The following is a 19,787-nucleotide window of genomic DNA, read 5'->3' as shown; positions in this document are numbered from 1 at the left end:
TAAGGAGCTAGTCAGCCTTTCATATGGCTGGAACTACAGGCGGGAAAAAGAGGTGCTTTTCATCAAAAGCACCTTTGAACTATTTAGGCGGGAAACCTGGGTGTAAACTGCACAGAGCTTTTATTCCAATCCCAGGTCGATTCAGTCCCTGCAGTCTACACAGAATGCGATTTCCGTTTGGATTTGGGGCGATTTAAATTTTCCTTCTGCAGTAAGAAGGATTGATCCGGAGTGATCCTACCTTTATTGTGCGATATCTTGGAGTGCTTTTAATGCTCAATATATTTTAAAATCCGGATTGGGAAACCAAGCTCCGTGGTAGAGAACCTCTGATAGGCCACATCTGGTCATGTGACAAGCTTGCCTTAAAGGAGAAGCACCTAATTTCTCTCAACTTCGGTCGTTCCTGGATTTTTTCTCCCTTCTCTGCCTTTTTCGATTCTCTCCCTCCCCCCTCCAAGAAAAGAAAGAAGCTCCCTGCCTGGCTCCTCTCCCCACCAAGAAAAGAAAGAAAGAGGCTTGGCTCCCCCCCCTTCTGAACTACCCTAACCACGTGAAGAACAGTGGTTACTTTGTCTGTGGCTAAACATTTGGCAGCAGCATCTTCTGTGTGGGAATGGAAATATTTGTAAGAGTGGTTCTGTCCAGGACTGCTGGGTCAGTGGATTGTTAAATAAAGAACCAAGCTTTTTCTTCATGAAAGCAGGGTTGTACTTGTCCTCCCGCGTCCTTCATGATGAAAGCAGGAAGCAGCATTAAAAACCTGGTGTGCTCAAAACAATTAAAATCTTAGTGTGTGTTTAACATAACTAAGCCTCCGGGGAGGGCGGTATAGAAGTATGATAAACAAATAAACAAATAAACAAATAAACAAATAAACAAATAAACAAATAAACAAATAAACAAATAAACAAACAAACAAACAAACATGGCAAAGATGAGGGAAGCAGTATGACCATTTGTCGTGCAAGAAGAAAGCACTGTTCAAACATGAATTATTTTTGTGATAAACTAAAGCAGGTATTCTCAGCTAGATGATATAAATATTTCTAAAAGTTAATAAATGATATACGAGTCATTGTCGGTCCCCTCCCCATCCCTTAATGGGACAATCACTGTACATTTTGCCATTTCAGCAATTCCTTCCCCTCTACACACATTTTATGCAGCCATCCCTTAAGAGATGGTGCCAAAGGAGAATACCATTTAAAGTCACTTTTTATGTAGGCTGCAATTCTTCAGACACTTCACTTGAATCCCTCTTGCCACTTGTTTGGTAGTACTGCTTGTTTATAACAGTGGTTCTCAACTGCCCTAATGCCATGATCCCTACAGCAGGGGCAGCGGTGGCATGCGCACACATGTGCACATGCCACAGCTGCCGCTCCTGCTCACCGTGGTGTTTGCCGTGGCGCTGGCCTCCTCCGCACAGCCTTGTTGATCTTCGCAGCTTCCATGATCTCCGAGGCAGTGTGGAGGAGGCCAGCAGCCATGCTGCTGATGTCGAGCTATCTTGGTGACCTCCAAGAAAGGGCTGAATGACCCCTCGAGGGGTCGTGACCCCCACATTGAGAACCACCGGTTCAAAAGCTTTTCCTGGTAACCTTTAATGACTTCTCATTTAACTTCAATGGATGAATATATTTTCCATGAAGGGATTGGGAATCAACAAACAGTGGCCTAATTCCCAGTCCCCCTGTGGAAAGTATATTTATTCATCTTTTGAAGATTTATGAGAAACCCTTAAAAGGGGTTATGTATTTGTATGTTGCATGACAATATAGTCTTTGGAAGGAATATATAATTTCTTTCAGGTTCAACCTGAATATCTAAACTCCTGAAATTCTGCTTGGGAATGGGATCCAAGACACCTTAAACGAAGTCAAAAGATTGGTACATGTGTTATTATAGAACCAACTCTTCTTCTTCTTCTTCTTCTTCTTCTTCTTCTTCTTCTTCTTCTTCTTCTTCTCCTTCTTCTTCTTCTTCTCCTCCTCCTCCTCCTCCTCCTCCTCCTGCTCTTCATGCTAGCTATTAATAGACTTGGGACTGGAGCGTTATCAGCGCATTTGTCCTAAGCAAGGTTCCCTGGCTCGTTGGTTATTCAAAGCACACTCATTGTTTTGTTGGGCATGTTTCCCACATCCTTTTTGCCTCTCAAAGGATTGTTAGAATGCTTGACTAGGGTACAGATTTGCATACAAAGTGAGAGTTTGGCTTGTAAATCAATCTGGATCGTGTGGCTCATAAATCACACTTTCCCCTGAAGTGTATATGTATCTCGAAATCTGCATTTTAAGAATTTTAAAAAAGATGATATTCTGTTTCTGTACAGTTTTATGAACCCTGCCGACTGTATCTGGATTCTAGTTAAAATTAAGCTGCTAAAAATACCATATGAAGAATCAGGATATTTGTGAATGTGGAAGGAGCTTCGACATTTATATTAATATTTTCTCATAGTGTAGATTCGCATGGTGAAAAAAAAATCTTTTGACTTATTCATTTTAAGAGATAGCTAGCCTTGTACTGTAAGGATTGCTTCTGTAGCTCATTTATTTTCAGATGGATAGCGACATTATAGATAGCTGCATGTTCCCTCATTTGTAATATACGGTGTATTAAAATATTTACTTTCTTGACCACGTCGTCAATTAAACTCTTTCCCTTCATATTACTCTGTAAAGTAAACTTGGTTTCCACTATGGTTTTAAAGCTATTTACTCTGAGGAAGGTTGAAATATGTTCCTCTGGCATAAGCAGTTTTTGAGAGTAGGATGTACTAAAAGATTTCCCTTTGCCAAAAAGTATAAAACATGGTGCTGATAAAAAGTGTAAAGGGAGGAGAAAGGATTAAGAGAAAAAAACACAAATAGCTGACACTGGAAAGGAAACTTTACTTAGTTGGGTAGATGCCCCCTAGTTCTTTGGTCCTCATATAAATTCAGGGTCTCTAACGTTGCTTCGACTTATCCTGTTTTGATTAATCCATTTTAACATCTGAAAAATTTAGAGTATCTTTCCATTGTTTTATTCTTTCTTTCTTAGATGTACATACAGTTTTTGTTTCTGCGTTATCCTGTTTGGTGGCACCATTTGCTGTATGTCTTATTCCAGTCTTTGTTACATTGTGGTTAAATTCTGCAATCTGCCTCGAGCCTTGATGATCAAGGTGGGCTATGAATGATGTAAATCAATAAAATACAGCAGGGGTGGCCAAACTGTATCTCTCCAAATTTCCATGGACTTTCATTTCCATGAACCCCTGCCAACTGGAATGTGCTGGCAGGGACTCACTTTGTGGATATCTGGACAGCCCCAGTTTGGACACAACTGCAGTAGTGAGTCACAAATTTGATGGTTAATTTCTCTAAATTCGTAATGCATAACAGGAATTTTAGGTTAAAATATGTTCCTCTTCTGAAAATGAACAGAAAAACCTCCTTTTATCATAGCCTTTTTTAGGTAGAGGAGCTTAGAATTATATTAATATTTTTGGTCTTGTACATATACTGCCTCCCTTCCAGTCCTATTTTAATGAATGGGATTTTACTGATTTATGTAATAAATGCATTAATATTTTGTATGTTTTTTTTTCCATGAGTGGTCTTGGACCGCAAGTGAATAAATTCTGAATTCTGACAAAGCTCATTAAAGAAAGTTAAAAAATCATTCATATATAGGTTGAACAAGAATGGGCCCAAAAGGCCTAACTCTTTTATCAAGTTCAAATGGTTCAAAATCAGCTCACCACTATAGCCTTAGTGGACCCATGCTGTAAAATCTGAATCAAGCTGCTGCATCACCAATAGCTCATCCTTATCAATCATGAAGTGTCACAGCTTTTCCCAGAGTCATGTTGTAGGGATGGTATGAGAAGCCCCCTTTCAGATCAATAAATCCTGCATAAAGGGCACCATTTGGAAAAGTGGTGTGTTTTTCTATGAGATGATGTGAGACTAGATAATAGTCCTAGGTTGAAGTACCCCTCCTGAACTCTTTCTGTTCCTGGTCAAGTATGTGGCTTTCCTCAAGCCAATCATTTAAGTCATCTAGCAAATATGAAGAGTACAGTTTGTTCAAGTAAGATAATAAGCTGACAATAGCAGCCTGAGTCTAAGCACTGACCCTCTTGAAGATCAGAACTATACCCATGTGCCTCCAAAATTATGGAATGACTCCAGACATGTTTATTTGCAATAACAGCTGAGCAAGGATCTTGGCCCAACAAGATGGATTTTACTTGAATAATTCATTGGAGATAAGGTATGCTTCAGGGGCCTTCCCTGAGTGGAGGTGATGGATCAAGCCTTTAACTTTAAAAGGAGTCACCTCAGGCCAGTCTTGAAGAGGTATATCAGAAGCAAAAAGTTCCCTAGGAATAGCAAACAAGCTTTTAAAATACGACTGCCAGGCTTCTGAATGAATGCTGCTATGTGTTCTAGTGCCCAGTTTGATAATTGTACAAAATGATGAATTGTTGTCATTAGTTGTTACAGCCAAAATCAAATGTCTCCAGTTCTTATGTAAGTTCTCCTTCTTACACTTTATTAGATCTCCATAGTGTCTCTTAAGAGCCAAAAATCCCCTTAAAAATGGTATTATTGCTCCTTAGCTCCCTATGTTTTCACTGAAGTTCTCTTTAGATAAGCCTGCAGTCTTGTCAGACCGTACACCAGAATTCTTGGAGGCCAGGAGCCTCACAAAAGCAGCACTGTGCAATTTTGAAGGACACCGCTCTGAAGAGGGAAAGTAGCTTATACAAGCTAGTGAGAGAACTCTCGCTACATCAGACCCAAGTAATGTTCTCCTTAAAGATAACATTTATTGGTATACAAAAAAGAAAATGAAAAAAAACATAAAATATTGATTGTTCTACAGTTACAAAACCTCATAGCTAGTTGTAGGAACTTGTCAACTGGTTCAATTACTAGAGAGTTTTTGCTTCCTAGTAAGAAAATAATTTTAACCTCATTGTCAAATTTGTGTTGCTTAGAAAAGAGTGAGTTGATAAGTTGCCTACGAATAATGGCATAGAGTAGACAATATAAAAGCACATGTAAGATGGTTCTGATGCAGCCAGAATTAGAGGGATGTGTTTATGCAGAATAAAAAAATCTCCCTAGGAGAACAGCAGAGCGGAGAGTGTTAAATCTTGCTTCCAGGGGGGCGGGCTCTTAAATGGTAAAAATATGAAGCAAGGTACCCAGAGCTTAACTCCTTTAAGGTAATATTTCTATAGAGGCCATCATATTTTGGGTCAGGCAGGCAGCATTGTCATTCCAGAGGATCAAACATAGAATTTTGCTTCTAGAATATACAATCTTGCCAGATTACAGAGAATTGGACAATAGGGCATATTCATACTCAGTACAATAGGGAGATGAATACTGACCCCTAAGATTAAACTATGAGGAAGCTAGTCAATGAGCTATGTTCAGGTGATAAACATGGCCGCCATTCATCTGAGGTCACCAATTGCGGCAGCCAGGAGATGCCGGGACTGGGAAAGAACCCAGCTTTTGTTCCATGGTGTGCTGTTTTCCCATGATATTAAGGGGCCCCTGTGCCTTTCCCACCATTTGGTGTTGGACAGAGGGCCCCATAGTGATTGGCTGCCTGGGTGGGCTGAAGGGTCTTTCTCCTTATCTTTGGCCTCACTGATTCACACACATCCCACCCTTTTTATGTGTTTCCATTTGCTACAGTGTTTGATTATTATTTTTGCTCATGTTACTTTGCTTCGTTCATTATGTCATCACAGCTGGTGGTTGTGCATGGATTGGATCCATATTACAGGGAGTCTGAGCTTGCACACTGGATTCCCCCATTTTTTAAGGGGCCTCCATTAAGAGGCTTTGTGGACAGAGTCATAGCACCATCCCCAGATTGGGTGGGGATTGGTTGCTTGGCTTCTATTCCGGATGGCAGGCTGGGGGGTCCTAGCAGAGACCTGCAGGGCCCTTTTTATTGGCTGCTACCACTCAGGTTCTCAGCAAGCAATTGTCCCACTACTTGCACATACATGTTTCAATGTGCCCCAGTAGCTTGCTGCTGGAGTTGGGGCTTCCTTGTGGTCTGCTGGCCATAAGGAGGCTGGATCCTTCTGTGCTGCACTGAAGCTCATTTTACATGATAATAAAGCTGAGGCCTATTCTCACCAAAATTATCTTCTTGGCGATGTGTCCTTTGTTCTGTCATGACATATTTGTTCCCTTGGAACGCAATCAGACATACAAGTTCCTTTAAAGTCCAAGAAGGTATCATCCCTGCTTGGATCAATTCAAAATTATTAAATTCGTTTGGATAGCAAAAATGGTAAACTTCAGTCCACTGACATTGATTACATCTTTTGATACCCAACAAATTCACCAGAGACTAAGGAAATTTTTGCTGTTAGCCATACAGTTTTTGGATTAAATTATTGACCCCTAATCTGGCAATAAAATCACTGCTAGGAAGAATGTGCTGTTTGAAAAGTTGCTTTTAGTTTTATGTAATATTTCACCCATTCAGGATCAGCTATCATTCAATCCTCATGAATAAAACTATAGAATGGGACCCCAGTGTTAACTACTAAAATAGAACTGTGTGTCATAATTTCAGAATCATGGATGGGCAATACCATAGAAATTAGACATGAATCCTCAGGGATGTCTCAAAGGGCTTTTGATGCACTCTGAAAGAAAACTAAATAGACAGGAAAATATGTCTCCCACACCATCCAGGTTTAAAAGTATTTTGGTCTAGTGTTTCTTCTTTTGTGAATAATAGCTGTCTGATGAAGGTGAACTGGGAGTCTGGAGACAGATGTGATTCAACAAGGAAAATCTAAATAGGCATCGCTTAGCTGTCCCTGCTTTTGCTAAAAAGTGGCTGACAGTCACCCAGGAGTAGGGGTGTGCACTTTGGCTCCGTTCAGCCACCTCGTCGGTCACTGTAGCCCAAGGTGGCCAGCACCACTGTGGCCAGCACCACAGTGCAGAGAGGAGGGGCAGTGGGGACTCTGCGCTTGTATGTGGCCACCGGCTGGCATTGCCGCCGCCGCCCCTCCTCTTCATGCTGGCCTCCTACACAGCACTTTGGACTTTGGTGATTGCTGAGGTGGCTGAACAGAGCCAAAGTGCACAATCCTACCTAGCAGCCACCATAAACATGGCAGAGCACCAGCAGCAGGGAGGGCGAGCACAGTGCAGATGTACTGCATCAGAGGAGGAGGCACAGGCTTGCAACATGCTAAAGGGTGCTACATGCGCAGAGCCCACATCAGCCGAGCAAAGACCTTCCCCTGAATGCTCATCACAGCAGTGGTACGTTTGTGATGGTGGAAGAAATGATGGAAAAGATGGAAGAGCAGGAGATAGTCATGGTACTAAAGTGCAAGAGGGTGGATGCCACCAGGAGATAGTCATGGTACTAAAGTGCAAGAGGGTGGATGCCACCAGGGGAGTCAGGAAGGAGCACAGCCCTTTGGGGAGCATGAAGAGTAGGGACATGGCTTCACCCAATGACACCCATGTGTGTGGGGATGGCAGAGGGCCAATGCCATACAAGCCAGGGCCACAGGGTCCACAGCAGTCTCTGTGGGGAGTGCAACAGGCTGAGGACAGATTTGGACAGAGAAGTGGCACCTGGGCAGGAAACAGTAGCAGGCCCCGTGTGGGGAAGCAGCAGGGGCAGCTTGGGTGGCGCTGGGCAGTGGGGCCATTGCTGGCTCTTCAGAGGGAGGTCAAGTTGTGTGTGGGGGGGACATGCAGAGGTGTGGTAGCCTGGTCCCATCAGGCACAGTCAAGGAGTAGGAGATCACCAGCCATAGTGGCCAGGGAGGAGGCTGACAAAGGCACCCAGAGGTCCAGGGCTTCCAAGCACCAGATCGGGATCCACAGGTTGCTGGGGAGGCAAGGGAGCCAGTGAGCTCAGGAGCTATCCACCCATCACTGGGCTGGTGATGCCAGTTGGCGATCCAGCCGCATTTGCCTAGGGTACACCCAGGCTGTCACAGTTATCTGGGTCTGGGAGGACTTGGAGTGTTAACCGCCATAGTTCAACAGAGGTCATCTCTGGGGATGATAGCTTGGACCTGGAGGATCCACCGGGGGTGGGAGTCGGAAGAGGAAAGGTGCAAAAAAATGGTGGCAGAGTGCTGGCCACAAGCACTGGTGTGAAGGGTGAGTCATCATCAGGGGAGGAACGGGGATAGTACCTGCTATTAAAGTGGCTTATTTGGCTACGAAGCTTCCTTGCCCTGTTGGAATCCAGGCACACTCCCTTCGGGTTCATCAGCTGCCTTCCATTGAAGTGTTCCCCTGAAGGACATCTGCCAGGCAGCTACCTGGGCAAAAGAAGAGACCTTCATAAAGTACTATGCCATCAACCTCCAAGACAGGAGAGATCCATAGTTTGATAGAGCAGTCCTCCAGTCCTTGTTCTTCTACGGGCTCACCCTACCTCCTCTGGTACTCAGCTCATGAAGATCTCAAAGTAAGGCTGCATCACAAGACAGATAATGAAAATGGTGTTTCACTTACCTGTAACCGTTATTCATTGATGTCTTATGTGCAGACACACATTCCCTCCCTCCGTCCCCACTGTGAGCCTTCTGTCTTCGAAGGTCTTGGCTCAGATCATTCTGGCCTGGCTCTCGCCAGCAGTTCAGAACTGAGGGAGTGGGTCTCTGATCATGTGTGCATTCCGGTGGGGACCCAGGCACATGCACACTGTGTAAGGGCGGTAGTACCCCATATAGGAGCTTAGTTGGAGAAAGCTTTCCATGGCTGGCCTGCGCTTGCACAGCCCCAATATGCGTCTGCACACAAGACATCATTGAACAATGGTTACAGGTACGTGCAACCCCATTTTCCCTGATAATGGACGACTAAAATTGTTTTCGAGCAGTTTTTTAAAAAAATTGTGTTGTTGACACAATTCTGTTTTACTGGTTCTTTAAAAAAATCTTGAATTCATAGGTGTATGGCTTGTGGGCTATTAAACCTTAAGAATAAAATGGTTTGAAATAAGCACCTCTGGTTTATCTAATACTCCTCAGCTGTCTAAGTGAGAAATTCTCAATAGATCTTGTGGCTGTGAATCCCATAAATTAATTATATTTTCTGCGGAGAAATACTTTCTTTTGTGTGTCCTGAATCTACTGTCCATCATTTTCATTGATTGCTTGTGAATTATAGTTTTATGGGGGCAGGAGAAAATTCTCTCTCTTTGCACAGTGCATAATTTTACGAAGCTTCAATAATTTCAGTTCTTAGTTATCTTTCCCCCCCCCCAATTGAACACTCCCAGAACATTCAGTTCCTTTCATTGACCTGAATTCCTGCTTATTCAAATAAAATGAAACAATTGTATTTCCCCCCGATTGTATCATTTAAAGCAGGGGTCCCCACCCCCCAGGCAACGGACCGGTACTGGTACATGGAACCCTCGATACCAGGCTGCGGTGGGGGGAGGGAGGCGCCTCCCTCTCTCCCGCCCCCACAGAGTTGTGCTCGCTGCTCTGGGAGTGATTGGCCGACGAAGCAGCCAATTTGCCCATGGGCCCACGGGCCTAGGCTTGAGTGAATTGGTCGCTTTGTCAGCCGATCACTCCCGGCGCAGCAAGCACCGCGCTGCAGGGGGGGAGGGAGGCGCGGGCGTGCCGGCGGGCACAAACACACAGGCGCGGCAGCTCAGCGCGTCTGCCCATGCCTCCCTCTCCCCCCCCCCTGCAGATCGGTCCCCAGTCTGAAAAAGGTTGGGGACCACTGATTTAAAGTAAAGTTTATTTGCCTATTTATTTGTTTTGTTGCCCACTTACCCAAATCTGGGGAAACTCTCTTGGAGTTCTTCACAATCTGGCTTGGTTTTCACCATCCTGAATAACTTGGGTCATCTGCAAATCTTGCCACTTGACTGCTCATGCTCAATTCCAGATCTCTTGTGAACAAACAAAGCTGCTCTCCGTGATCAACACTGCTTACTTCTTTTCATTTTGGAAACTGCTCATACAGTAAGCCTTTTAATGGGGGTTTTAATAGGTTTTTAATGAGGATTTTGTGACCCTTCCATGAGCCATTGTATGGGAGTGGTGGGATATAAATCACATAAATAAATAAATACCCTCTGTTTCCTGTTTAATCAATTAATCAAATACAGGAGAGGATTTGTCCTCCTAACAAATGACTGCTAAATTTTCTGAGAAATCTTTGGCAAGGGACTTTGTCAAAAGCTATTTGGGAGTTCATGTATTAGGCATGCTAAGTATTTTGTCATAAGGATAGTTGCCAGACAACTTGTGTCAAATGTCTATATTGAGGCAAGCTCTCGATTGGATAGCCTCGTGTGTCTGTTGAAATTTGTCTCAAATACCATAATGAACAATTTTGTCCATGTATAGCAGCTTTTGTGCTACAATAGCAGGTCATGTCTTTGTCACAAGTCACCAGTATTACTAAACCTTCTTGATTACTGGAGAACTGGCATATATCCCTGACATCATAGTTGTTGGAATATGCAAGATATGCAGTGTGCATAATTGAACAGAATACAAAGGGAGTCCTGCAGGGAGCATCAGAGGACAGGTATATTTAGCATAGATAGGATAGGATCTTCTTGATTATTTTCAAATTATCTCAACCGGAGACTTCCTGCTAGTTTGAGCACACTTCCCCTTGCCTGTCTCCAGAACAACAAAGTACTGCAGACAACAGTTAGTTAGACTGTAGGTCTCCTTCTCATTCTATACATAGTTGTTTCTCTTCTGAATAAAAACTATTTTATTCTTTAAGCAGCCTAGAGCTTCTCTTTCTCTACATAGTCAAACTCTGCCAACAATACGTCGATAAAGTGATTTGTCAAACATGGAATTGTTTATTGTTCACCTCTCTTTGTGCTTGTGTTCTTGGACGTATCCTTGCAATGACCGGCATTGAACACTCAACATTGCCTATTCTTTGTGCCTTTGCAATCAGTAATATTTATTCCTGAATTGATAATGAGAACTGATTGCAAGATTAAGTCGGTCCATGGGCAGACACAGAGTTATCTATGTAGTAAGTCTCAACAAAACAAGACCTCACTGGATTTTTTCTTGCTCTCTAGTGATGTGCTTCTTCAGAACTAGAGACAGCACCAGATGAGGTGGCCTGTAGTAGTAAAAAAACAGTTTAATTGTGTGAGAAAGAAGACTAATTCAGGGGTCAAGTCTGAACAGCCTGCTGAGTGATCAGTTCTTGGACATAACCAGTAAGAATAGAACAAGCCAAACTAATGTTCAGCATAAGAACCAACAATATCATATCTGCTAGATCAGTGGCTCCCCAACCTTTTTATCACCACCACTGCCTAAGCTCCTGCTCCGCTTTCATTCCCGCCGGTGCCCCTGACTTCCCGTTGTCCGCTGGGGGGCACTGCCAGCAGCAGCTGCGCAGTGCCACGCTGAGGGGGGGGCAGCTATGGTGGCCACTGGAGAGCACCAAAGGTGAGCCAGCAGCAGAGTGGCAGGGAAGCACCCGAGGCAGCAGCCGGGGAGGAGGACAAGTAGTAGCTGCGGCCCAGTACCAAATGATCCACGGACCGGTCCCGGTCCCTGGACCAGGGGTTGGGGACAGCTGTACTAGATCATCCATACCCACAGGTTTTCAACACTTTTGAAAAAATGCAAAAGGTTTGAAGGGAGACAGTATTAATTCCTTTCTAAAGAAATGCTACTAATTGAGGTCTTGTTGGATATCGACTTTCATCTTTATTACATATGCATTGTGTTGTCAATGACTTGAAAAGAATGGTCCAACTAAAACACTTTTTATAGCTATTTAATGTTATTCTAGCATGGCTGTGCTAATTAAAATGTTTTGGAGGCCCGATTTACTGAAAGAATGAAACTGAATTCCGGTAAGCTACTGAAAACACCCCTCTCCCACCTTTGGTGTGTGTTTATGTATTCATTTCCTGAAATGTGGAAACAAAAAGGCGGGCTTGAATTGCACACTTGTGTCAGTTTGCTGAATCAATGGATAGTCAAGGAAGGAGGTCACATAGGATTTCATCTCTACCTTCTGGTGCTTTGCACTGCAGATGGAATTTCAGTATTACTCCTTTAGGAAGTTTTGTAATCTTGCCTCCTGCGCCCTAAATTCATAGAAGACCACTGTCATCAATGTAGGGTAAGGGTCAATTGTGACCAGTTAGCTTTCTGCCTACAACACTAATATTACCTGGATTTCCTCACCAAGAGACATCTTTCATAGGTTAAGCCAAGCTTTCTTGATGTCCCCAGGAAGGGTTTTCTGAATGGGTGGGAGTTCATTAATTTCTATGTATTTTTTAAATTTGTTAAGCATGTTAAATTTGTTAAACATTTATTGGGTCATATGATCATACATGGGTATGTTGACCAGCCCCGGCTTACCCAGGAAGCTGCGGAAGATCCCGCGGTCGCTAACCGCGGGCCTTCCGTAGTCCTGGGCCAGGAGGCACCTACGCTGGCAGCGGCACCGAGTGTTATCGGTGATTTTAACCAAAGCGCTCCTGCCGCCAGCATGGGCATTCTGGCCCAGGCATAAGCGGCCTTTGACAATCTTTCATTCTGACTCCATTCAGCATTAATAAAAAGGCAACAGAACTCTGAGGTAATTTATTATCAATTGTTGCCTCCTTGTAGGTGATAACTCTTACATATGTAATATCTGTTGTGGTAGCACCTGAAAACACGCACCATCATGAATGCATTAATAAGACTTTGAGATAATTGGACTGGTTTTAATGAGTAAGTATTGCAGTCCTCTGCCATCACACGGCAGCTGCTGTGTTGTAACCCACCACTGGAAGAGACAGCTTAAAAAGTGATTTATTTATGTGCAGAATTGAGGTTGATCAAGGTGACCAGTGAGATTGTTGCCACGTGGGGTGTTCACACTAGTGATCGCTGAGTTTGAGCTGACTTGAAAATTCTCCTCAGCGTTCCAGTGGCAAACCATTAAAGTACACCGACTCTTTTGGTATTCATTAAAATAACATTAATCATGATGAACTCTGCTGGTTGTTAATGTTGATTTATTCTGAAACCTCCTAATTAAAATAAATCAGGTTCTATAATTAGCCAGAGAGAGAGAGAGAGAGAGAGAGAGAAATAGGTTGGCCCCTCTTGCGAATGGTTCCTTTGTGCTAGATCCATCTCCTGAATTTAAACTTAGAAATAGCATTGCGGTGGGAGGAATTTAATAACAGGAGAGGGCTTTAAGGATGGATCAAACCATTTGATCCATAGAGAATAAGAAGCTTCAAGTGTTCCTGTGTTGCTAGCTCAAAATCATTTATTTTTAGAAATATGCTAAAAAGACGTAGCAGTGCCTTGCAAGAAATGTATTCGTTTTCTGCTCACTGGGGGCCAAGGGACCATTAGCAAGAAATTAGCCAAAGGTTGGCTCTAGAGATTCTGGAATATTTGATCACTGCAGAACACAAACAGACAGGGAGGTTTTATGTCCGGTGTGACGAATGCAGAATTTGTGCCTCTTTTCTATGATCTGATATAACATCTATAAGAGTGGCTTGTCAGGAAGGGAAGATGTTAAAGCTCCATCTTTCCACGGAATGCTCCATATTTGAACATGTCCCAAATAAGAACATGACACGCAGAAAGTGAAAATCATTGTGTGTTTGTTTCTTGTAATATATAAGACCACTATGATTTGACCTCTGTGTTCAGGAGTTGCTTTATCTAAGCATAGTTTTTGACTTAGTGTCTTGTGCATGGATAAACTGTTGTCAAGTCACTTATGACTTATGGAGGTCCTATGAATTAATGACCTCCAAAATGTTCTATCATTAAGAACCTCGCTCAGGTCTTGCCAACTGAAGCCCCCGGCTTCCTTGGTCTCGATATGGTCTGCCATACAATGGATTTCTGTTACTCTTTTGCTTTAGGGCTCAAATCTTTTATTATTTAAACTACTTGCAGGAATTTAGTTTTTACTAGGAGAAAAAAATTAACTTGGCCATTTAATACTGGAAAAAATAATTGTTTAATTTTACACACAATTTTGAATTTAGAATTTGGGACATGATGAGGATTTGCCCTATTTGATGCTGTTCCATAGGTTTTCTGATTCCGGCAAGGCTGAGCATCAGCATCTTTATCAGCCTTGAGATTTTATTTTCCCTTTTTACTTTATTTTAAGCCCTTTTAATTATTTCTGTTATGCTGTCATGCTGCATATTGTGAAGAGGCTGTGTGTAGCTACTAATTACCCCAAAAGAAAGAAAGAAAACACTACACTCGCTAAAGAATATTACATCTAGTGCTCGCTTTGATAGCACATATACTAAATATTACATCTGTAACTACTGCTGCCGCTTGTTGATAAAACTCCTTACGTATTTTGGCAGAGTTTGCTGTTCCATATGTCCAAGGCCATTTGTTATCTTGGTAGGACAAGCATAGACCCACACATATGTCGTCCCAATTTGTATGGGCCTTGCTACTCAGAAAAAGGAACAAATATATCTGAGAAGTCTATTTGTATGTGGACTTGCACATGGTGTTCTCAGATACCTTGTATGTGCTGGGCTACACAGGCACACCAGCAAGTGGAGAAGCTCCTTGATCCTGTGGTTATGTCATCTATCTCATGTTGGGTCTTCTTATTTTCCTGCTGCCTTCAACTTTTCATAGCATTATTGTGGTTTCCAGTGAGTTTTGTCCTCATAATGTGACCAAAGTACAAATGTGAGGCTGAATGGCACATTCTCATTCTTCTCAGAACATATCCACTTAGGTTTCTCTGTGGGAAGCTGTAAAGTGTCAGGTAGCCACTGGTTCCTGCTATGATTTCCTTGATCCAAGTCCCAGAACCCCTCATGGGGACTTGTCCTGAAGTTGCCTTGCTCATTCCCACCCCACCCTTCTGTTCTCATGCGTTGGACCATCTGGCTTCCTATCATATGCCCAGTTGTTATGGCTGTTTTCTTCCCACCTTTAGGTGATAACTGTAGACTTCATTACCCTTTGATGATAAGAACCTTTTTGTGTGATATTGAATGGTGTTCGGAAGTGTGTGTGTAAGAATTTGCCTCTACAATTGCCTTTATCTACAGCAACACAGAAGTCTTGTCATGCTGTTTGCATTCTTCTGAATAAACTACTGAGTTTCTAGCCAGAACTTTGAGTTTGCCTTTTTTGGGAGATTTGTCATGGAACATGATAGCATGTATCAGAGTCCCATGCAGGATGCAGTAATTTTAACCTTCTAGCGAAGTCTAACATAAGAGTTCTATTGTGTCTGCTATGCTGCAGTGTTAACATATGAATTCACCTAAAGAGGCAGTCATGAGGAAGAAATTTAGTTGTATTGGATTGTTTTATTAACCAGACTTCTAATTTGAGGGATAAGGTTTCTTTTAAATTTCCATAATGATCAGGAAAGCATATTTTAAGATCTGAAGATGTGTCATCGTCCTGAAGTATGTAATATAAAACCTTTAGGGTTTTTGTTGTTTTTATAGCCCACTGTAGTCAAGTCCAATTTTATGCTGTGAATATCCAGTCTAAGAATCACTGTCAACATAGTAAGTCCAATTCCACACGGAGGCAGAAAATGCCTGCCGACCCCTGCTTGCAAATGCATGATAGTAAACTGCACGTTTGCATGTTTCCTGATGGGAGACCCCTCCTATGTTATCCTGCCATCTTGTTGTGGCTTTTTGCCTCCTGACGAGGTGGCAGAGAAGCAGGAAGCCCGGACAACCCAAAGTTTTCCTCCAGCTCCCCAGATTGTCAATCTAGGAAAGCCACCCATCCCTTTACTGCAGTGGTTCTGTGGACTCAAACTTCCACCCAACCCTGAGTCCCAAAATTAATTTTAAAAAACCCACTTCCGCATTGCTGCAGGATTATGCCACAGCAATAAAACATTTATTTAGATCTCTTTTTGGGATTCTTTGTATAATGGTCTGTCTTTATGCTCAGGTAGCTTTTTGGATCCCTATGGTTGTGTGTTCACAATAAAGCTTTAAAGTAGCGGTCCCCAACCTTCTTGTAGCCAGCAGGGGGCGCAAACATGCATGCGCGCAGCTCCACGCATGCGCGTTTGCGTCGCTGGCGTGCCGGCAGCCGTGCCTGCTTCTTTCCCCCCTCTCGCTGTGGGGGGGGGGGGGGGGAGGCAGGCGCGGCTGCTGGCGGCCCGGTACCATGGCCTTCACGGCCCGCTATCGGGCCGCGGACCGGGGGTTGAGGACCCCTGTTTTAAAGCACAGGGCATAGACGCTAAGCTAAGGGCTGCTTCATCACATGCCCCTCCCCACCTCTTTCCCTGTTCATATCCCGCTGCCCGAAAACACAACTGGAATGTGTTTTAGACTGGGTTGTTCCCCAATCCCAATATTACTGTGCACACTGAAGCGAACATTTTATTTTAACTGAGGGCATGTAGCTTTGCAATCCTGTAGCTACGTGGACCACAAAATTTTTTTAAAAATTGATCTGGAAACAAGGAGGAGGAAGGTGGCTGCAAGGGTGGGCATAATGCTAACAAGACTGTCACGCATTGCCTTCAGACAGGCTTGCCCCTGTTTGCACCCCAATTTGCAGGGTGATAAGAAAGGAAAATCGGGTTTTTGTGATTTCCTCTCATCGCAGAACAGATTTGACATAAACCCATGCCACCCACTGGAGTGCTACGGGTTGCTGCTGATGTCATGAGGAAGCAGCACTAAAACCCATGAGCAATGAGAGTCTGTGCAGGGGCAAATTCCTCATGTGGCATCAGTCTAAAAAAAACCCCAAATGGCAAAAGATATGAAAGTTAAGATGAGTCTTAAAAATGACAAATAATATATTTTGAATAGCAAATAATTTATGCAAAATATGTTACAAAATCTAGGATGCTAAATAAATAATACAACGTACTCTTTTGACATTTTGTATTCCCATTTGTCTTTTAAACAATATTCTAAAGGTAATTTTATTTTCCCAATAAGAGTTACTTTATACAAATGGTGGAATGGTAATTTTAAATTTCCTTGATGCTTTGAAGTCACTGTAAAATATCTGGAAGGACTATTGAGAAAAAATAGATTTTGTGGTTAATTTTTTTACTATAAAAACAGAGTTACTACTGCATGAAATCTTCTTGTCCTAACAATTCAAAAACTCAAGAGTTTTTAATTCTATCTTCTAGTTAATACACCATATGATAATTCTTCTGAGAGATATATCTTCCCATGATTCTAAAATATTAACATCTGGTGCAATAATACTCTGTGAGTAAAAGCCTTGGAACTTTATACCTAAAGTTTGTAATATAAGAGTTTTCCAAAAATCCTGTGATTGAGTGTCAATAAGTATTATTTTTTTGAATAGGTAAAAAAACATGATCAACTCATTTAGGTTTTTGGAAATAGAATTGTATTTAAAGTTTTTTTCCCTTTGATTTGGTCCACCATACAATGATTCTTTTGTTACTTTTGGTTCAAATCTTTCATTATTTAAACTACCTGCAGGAATTTAATTTTCAATAGGAGGAAAAAAACATTAACCCAGCCATTTAATAATGAAAACAGTAATTTTATATACAGTTTTGAATTTAGGGTTTGGGACATGATAGTGACCTCATCAAAATCTAAGAGGTCTATTCAAGGTAAGTTCCATGTTATTCCGTGGAAATTACTCCCAAGAAAGTGTCGTTTGGACTGTAGCTTGAATTACTGTGTTGAATTATGTGTTGAATTACTGCTTGAATTATGTGTTTCCTTTTCCATCACAAATGATTTTTTGTCAGCTCTGACTGAAGGCGAGAGGTGGAATGGCTGTAGTCATTTATGAACACAGATCCTGAGTTGGGGCTTGGCCACATAAACATGGGGATCAGCTCTCGTTGATGCTGTTGCCTACATCCAAGGTCATTTGTTACCTTGGTAGGACAAGCACAGACACACGCATAAGTAGTTCCAATCTGTACGGGCTTTACTACTCAAAAAAGGAACAAATATATCCGAGAATATATGTGGACTTACACATGGTGTTCTCAGATACCTTGTATCTGCTGGGATACATAGGCACCATCAGGGGGAGAAAATTCTCAATCATGGGCTTGTGTCAACCACTGTAAATGACAATTTTGAGGCATTTGCAATGCTGTGCCCGGTCATGATCAGTGCCCTGATGGGGTGCTTGGAAACGTGCTTCATTACCTCCACATCCAGTTAAAAGAAAACCAAAAGAAGTAAACATGGCTGGAAAATAATCACTCACCCTGTCCCCAGTCTTCCTTCCAGTTCCATGCATTGGTTCCGCATTTTCCAACTTTTAAAAAGTTGTGTTCTAATTGAGTTTCCAGAAGGACAACATGCGTGCCTCTCGGAGACCGCCTTCTTCAAGATGACTTTTCATATGCACTGAAATTCTATTTTGGATTAATCCCGAACAATGGAAATGTACCATGGAGACAGTCTTGAATGATCAGTGTGCGATGTTGGTGCTTGCACCAAACAAATGCTCGGAAGGTTGGAACATCATTCCAACATAGGACCTAATCATCATTCCAACATAGTTTCATGACCCTGCCAGTATGGTGAACCTCAGTGAAACTACACACCGGTCAGCTGATAACTGCACCTTACAAAATGTGTGCAACTTGGTTGTTGTGGTTACGGCCTTTGTCTCCAGTGATGGTATTGCCGGTGGTGCTTTCTTTGTTTTTGATACAATAACACATGAAGGAATAAAACAATGAGTCATTTGTTCAGAGATGTGTTGTTAAAATATCCCTCTTTATCATTACATGTCATTGCTTTAGAAACCAGGCTGTAATTCAAGGCAACAGTTAATTCAGAGAACTGCTTTTTTTTTTTTAACAAAACTTCCTTTGATTTCTATTTATAAGAAAAAACTTTGTCTATATAAGCGAACAATCAAATCTTCCATTTGATTACTGGATTATTCCTGGAACAAGTAGACAGAATTTTTTATGCAGTCAGGGTGATAAAAGTTGTGCGGGGTTTTTTTTTGCACAACACAGAATTTCCAAGTGAAGTGTATATATATTTTTTTCTTCCTGGGCCAAAAAGCAGTAACAAAACAGTTCCTACAAAACTGAGAAACTCTGAATATAATGCAAGAAATAACTTCTGTTAATTATCTTTTTAAAAGAAACTGAAATTTGTAAAGTAAGATGTAAATAAATCATGGTCCTGTACATACCAATACATCTCAGTATATTGAAACTTTACAATATGAAAAAATACATTAGATCTGTACAGTTTATTTTTACAGGTAGGTAGGATGAGTTTTGAAAAAAGGTTTATTTTAAGGATCATACTCTTTCTTTAAAGTCAAAAAATACTGCACAAATTAGCTAATTACAAATTGTAGACTGGAAACAATCTGTGTTGTAATGTGTAACTTTTTTTTTTAACTGAACAGGAATTTTGGAATCCGTCACTGAAGCAATCATTTCCTCCTTCATGTGAAATAAAAATTTGGTGGCAACTCTTGACTGTAATTCAGACCGCTTAGGTCAGCTTGTTGAACAGGATCACTGATTTCGTGCTGCTGTTGTGATTGTGCTCAGATCCAAATCAGTCTCTAGGTGTGTCTCCATTGTTTCTTCCTGTGCATTGGATTCATAGGGCTTATGAGCAAGAAGTTCATGATGTACACCACAGTAACTTATCGTAGGCTGGTCGTATGCAAGAAACGTTGACACATTCATAGATAAAGGGATCTAGGGAAGGAAAAAACACAATAGTTAGTACCAAAGCAGCTAAGAATGTGGGGTTAAATGAAAGAGTTGTAGGAT

The 19,787-nt window shown here is 42.0% G+C and overlaps 2 protein-coding genes across 5 annotated transcripts in view; one reads left to right on the top strand and one right to left on the bottom strand.

Annotated features, from left to right (window-relative positions):
- Positions 1-19,787, top strand: part of CTNNA3 (catenin alpha 3) — a 1,001,628-nt gene that overhangs the window by 235,334 nt on the left and 746,507 nt on the right. The window lies entirely within an intron of this gene.
- Positions 16,855-19,787, bottom strand: part of LRRTM3 (leucine rich repeat transmembrane neuronal 3) — a 178,012-nt gene continuing 175,079 nt past the window's right edge. The window contains exon 3 of the mRNA XM_077350760.1: positions 16,855-19,712. Within this exon, the coding sequence (XP_077206875.1) occupies positions 19,524-19,712 (189 nt within the window). The 3' untranslated portion in view covers positions 16,855-19,523. The remainder of the gene's footprint in view (positions 19,713-19,787) is intronic.

Source organism: Paroedura picta, chromosome 8, assembly GCF_049243985.1.
Source record: "Paroedura picta isolate Pp20150507F chromosome 8, Ppicta_v3.0, whole genome shotgun sequence".
Lineage (NCBI taxonomy): Eukaryota > Metazoa > Chordata > Lepidosauria > Squamata > Gekkonidae > Paroedura > Paroedura picta.
The sequence above is the reverse complement of the archived record's forward strand: the minus strand, read 5'-3'. Positions and strand labels throughout refer to the sequence as shown.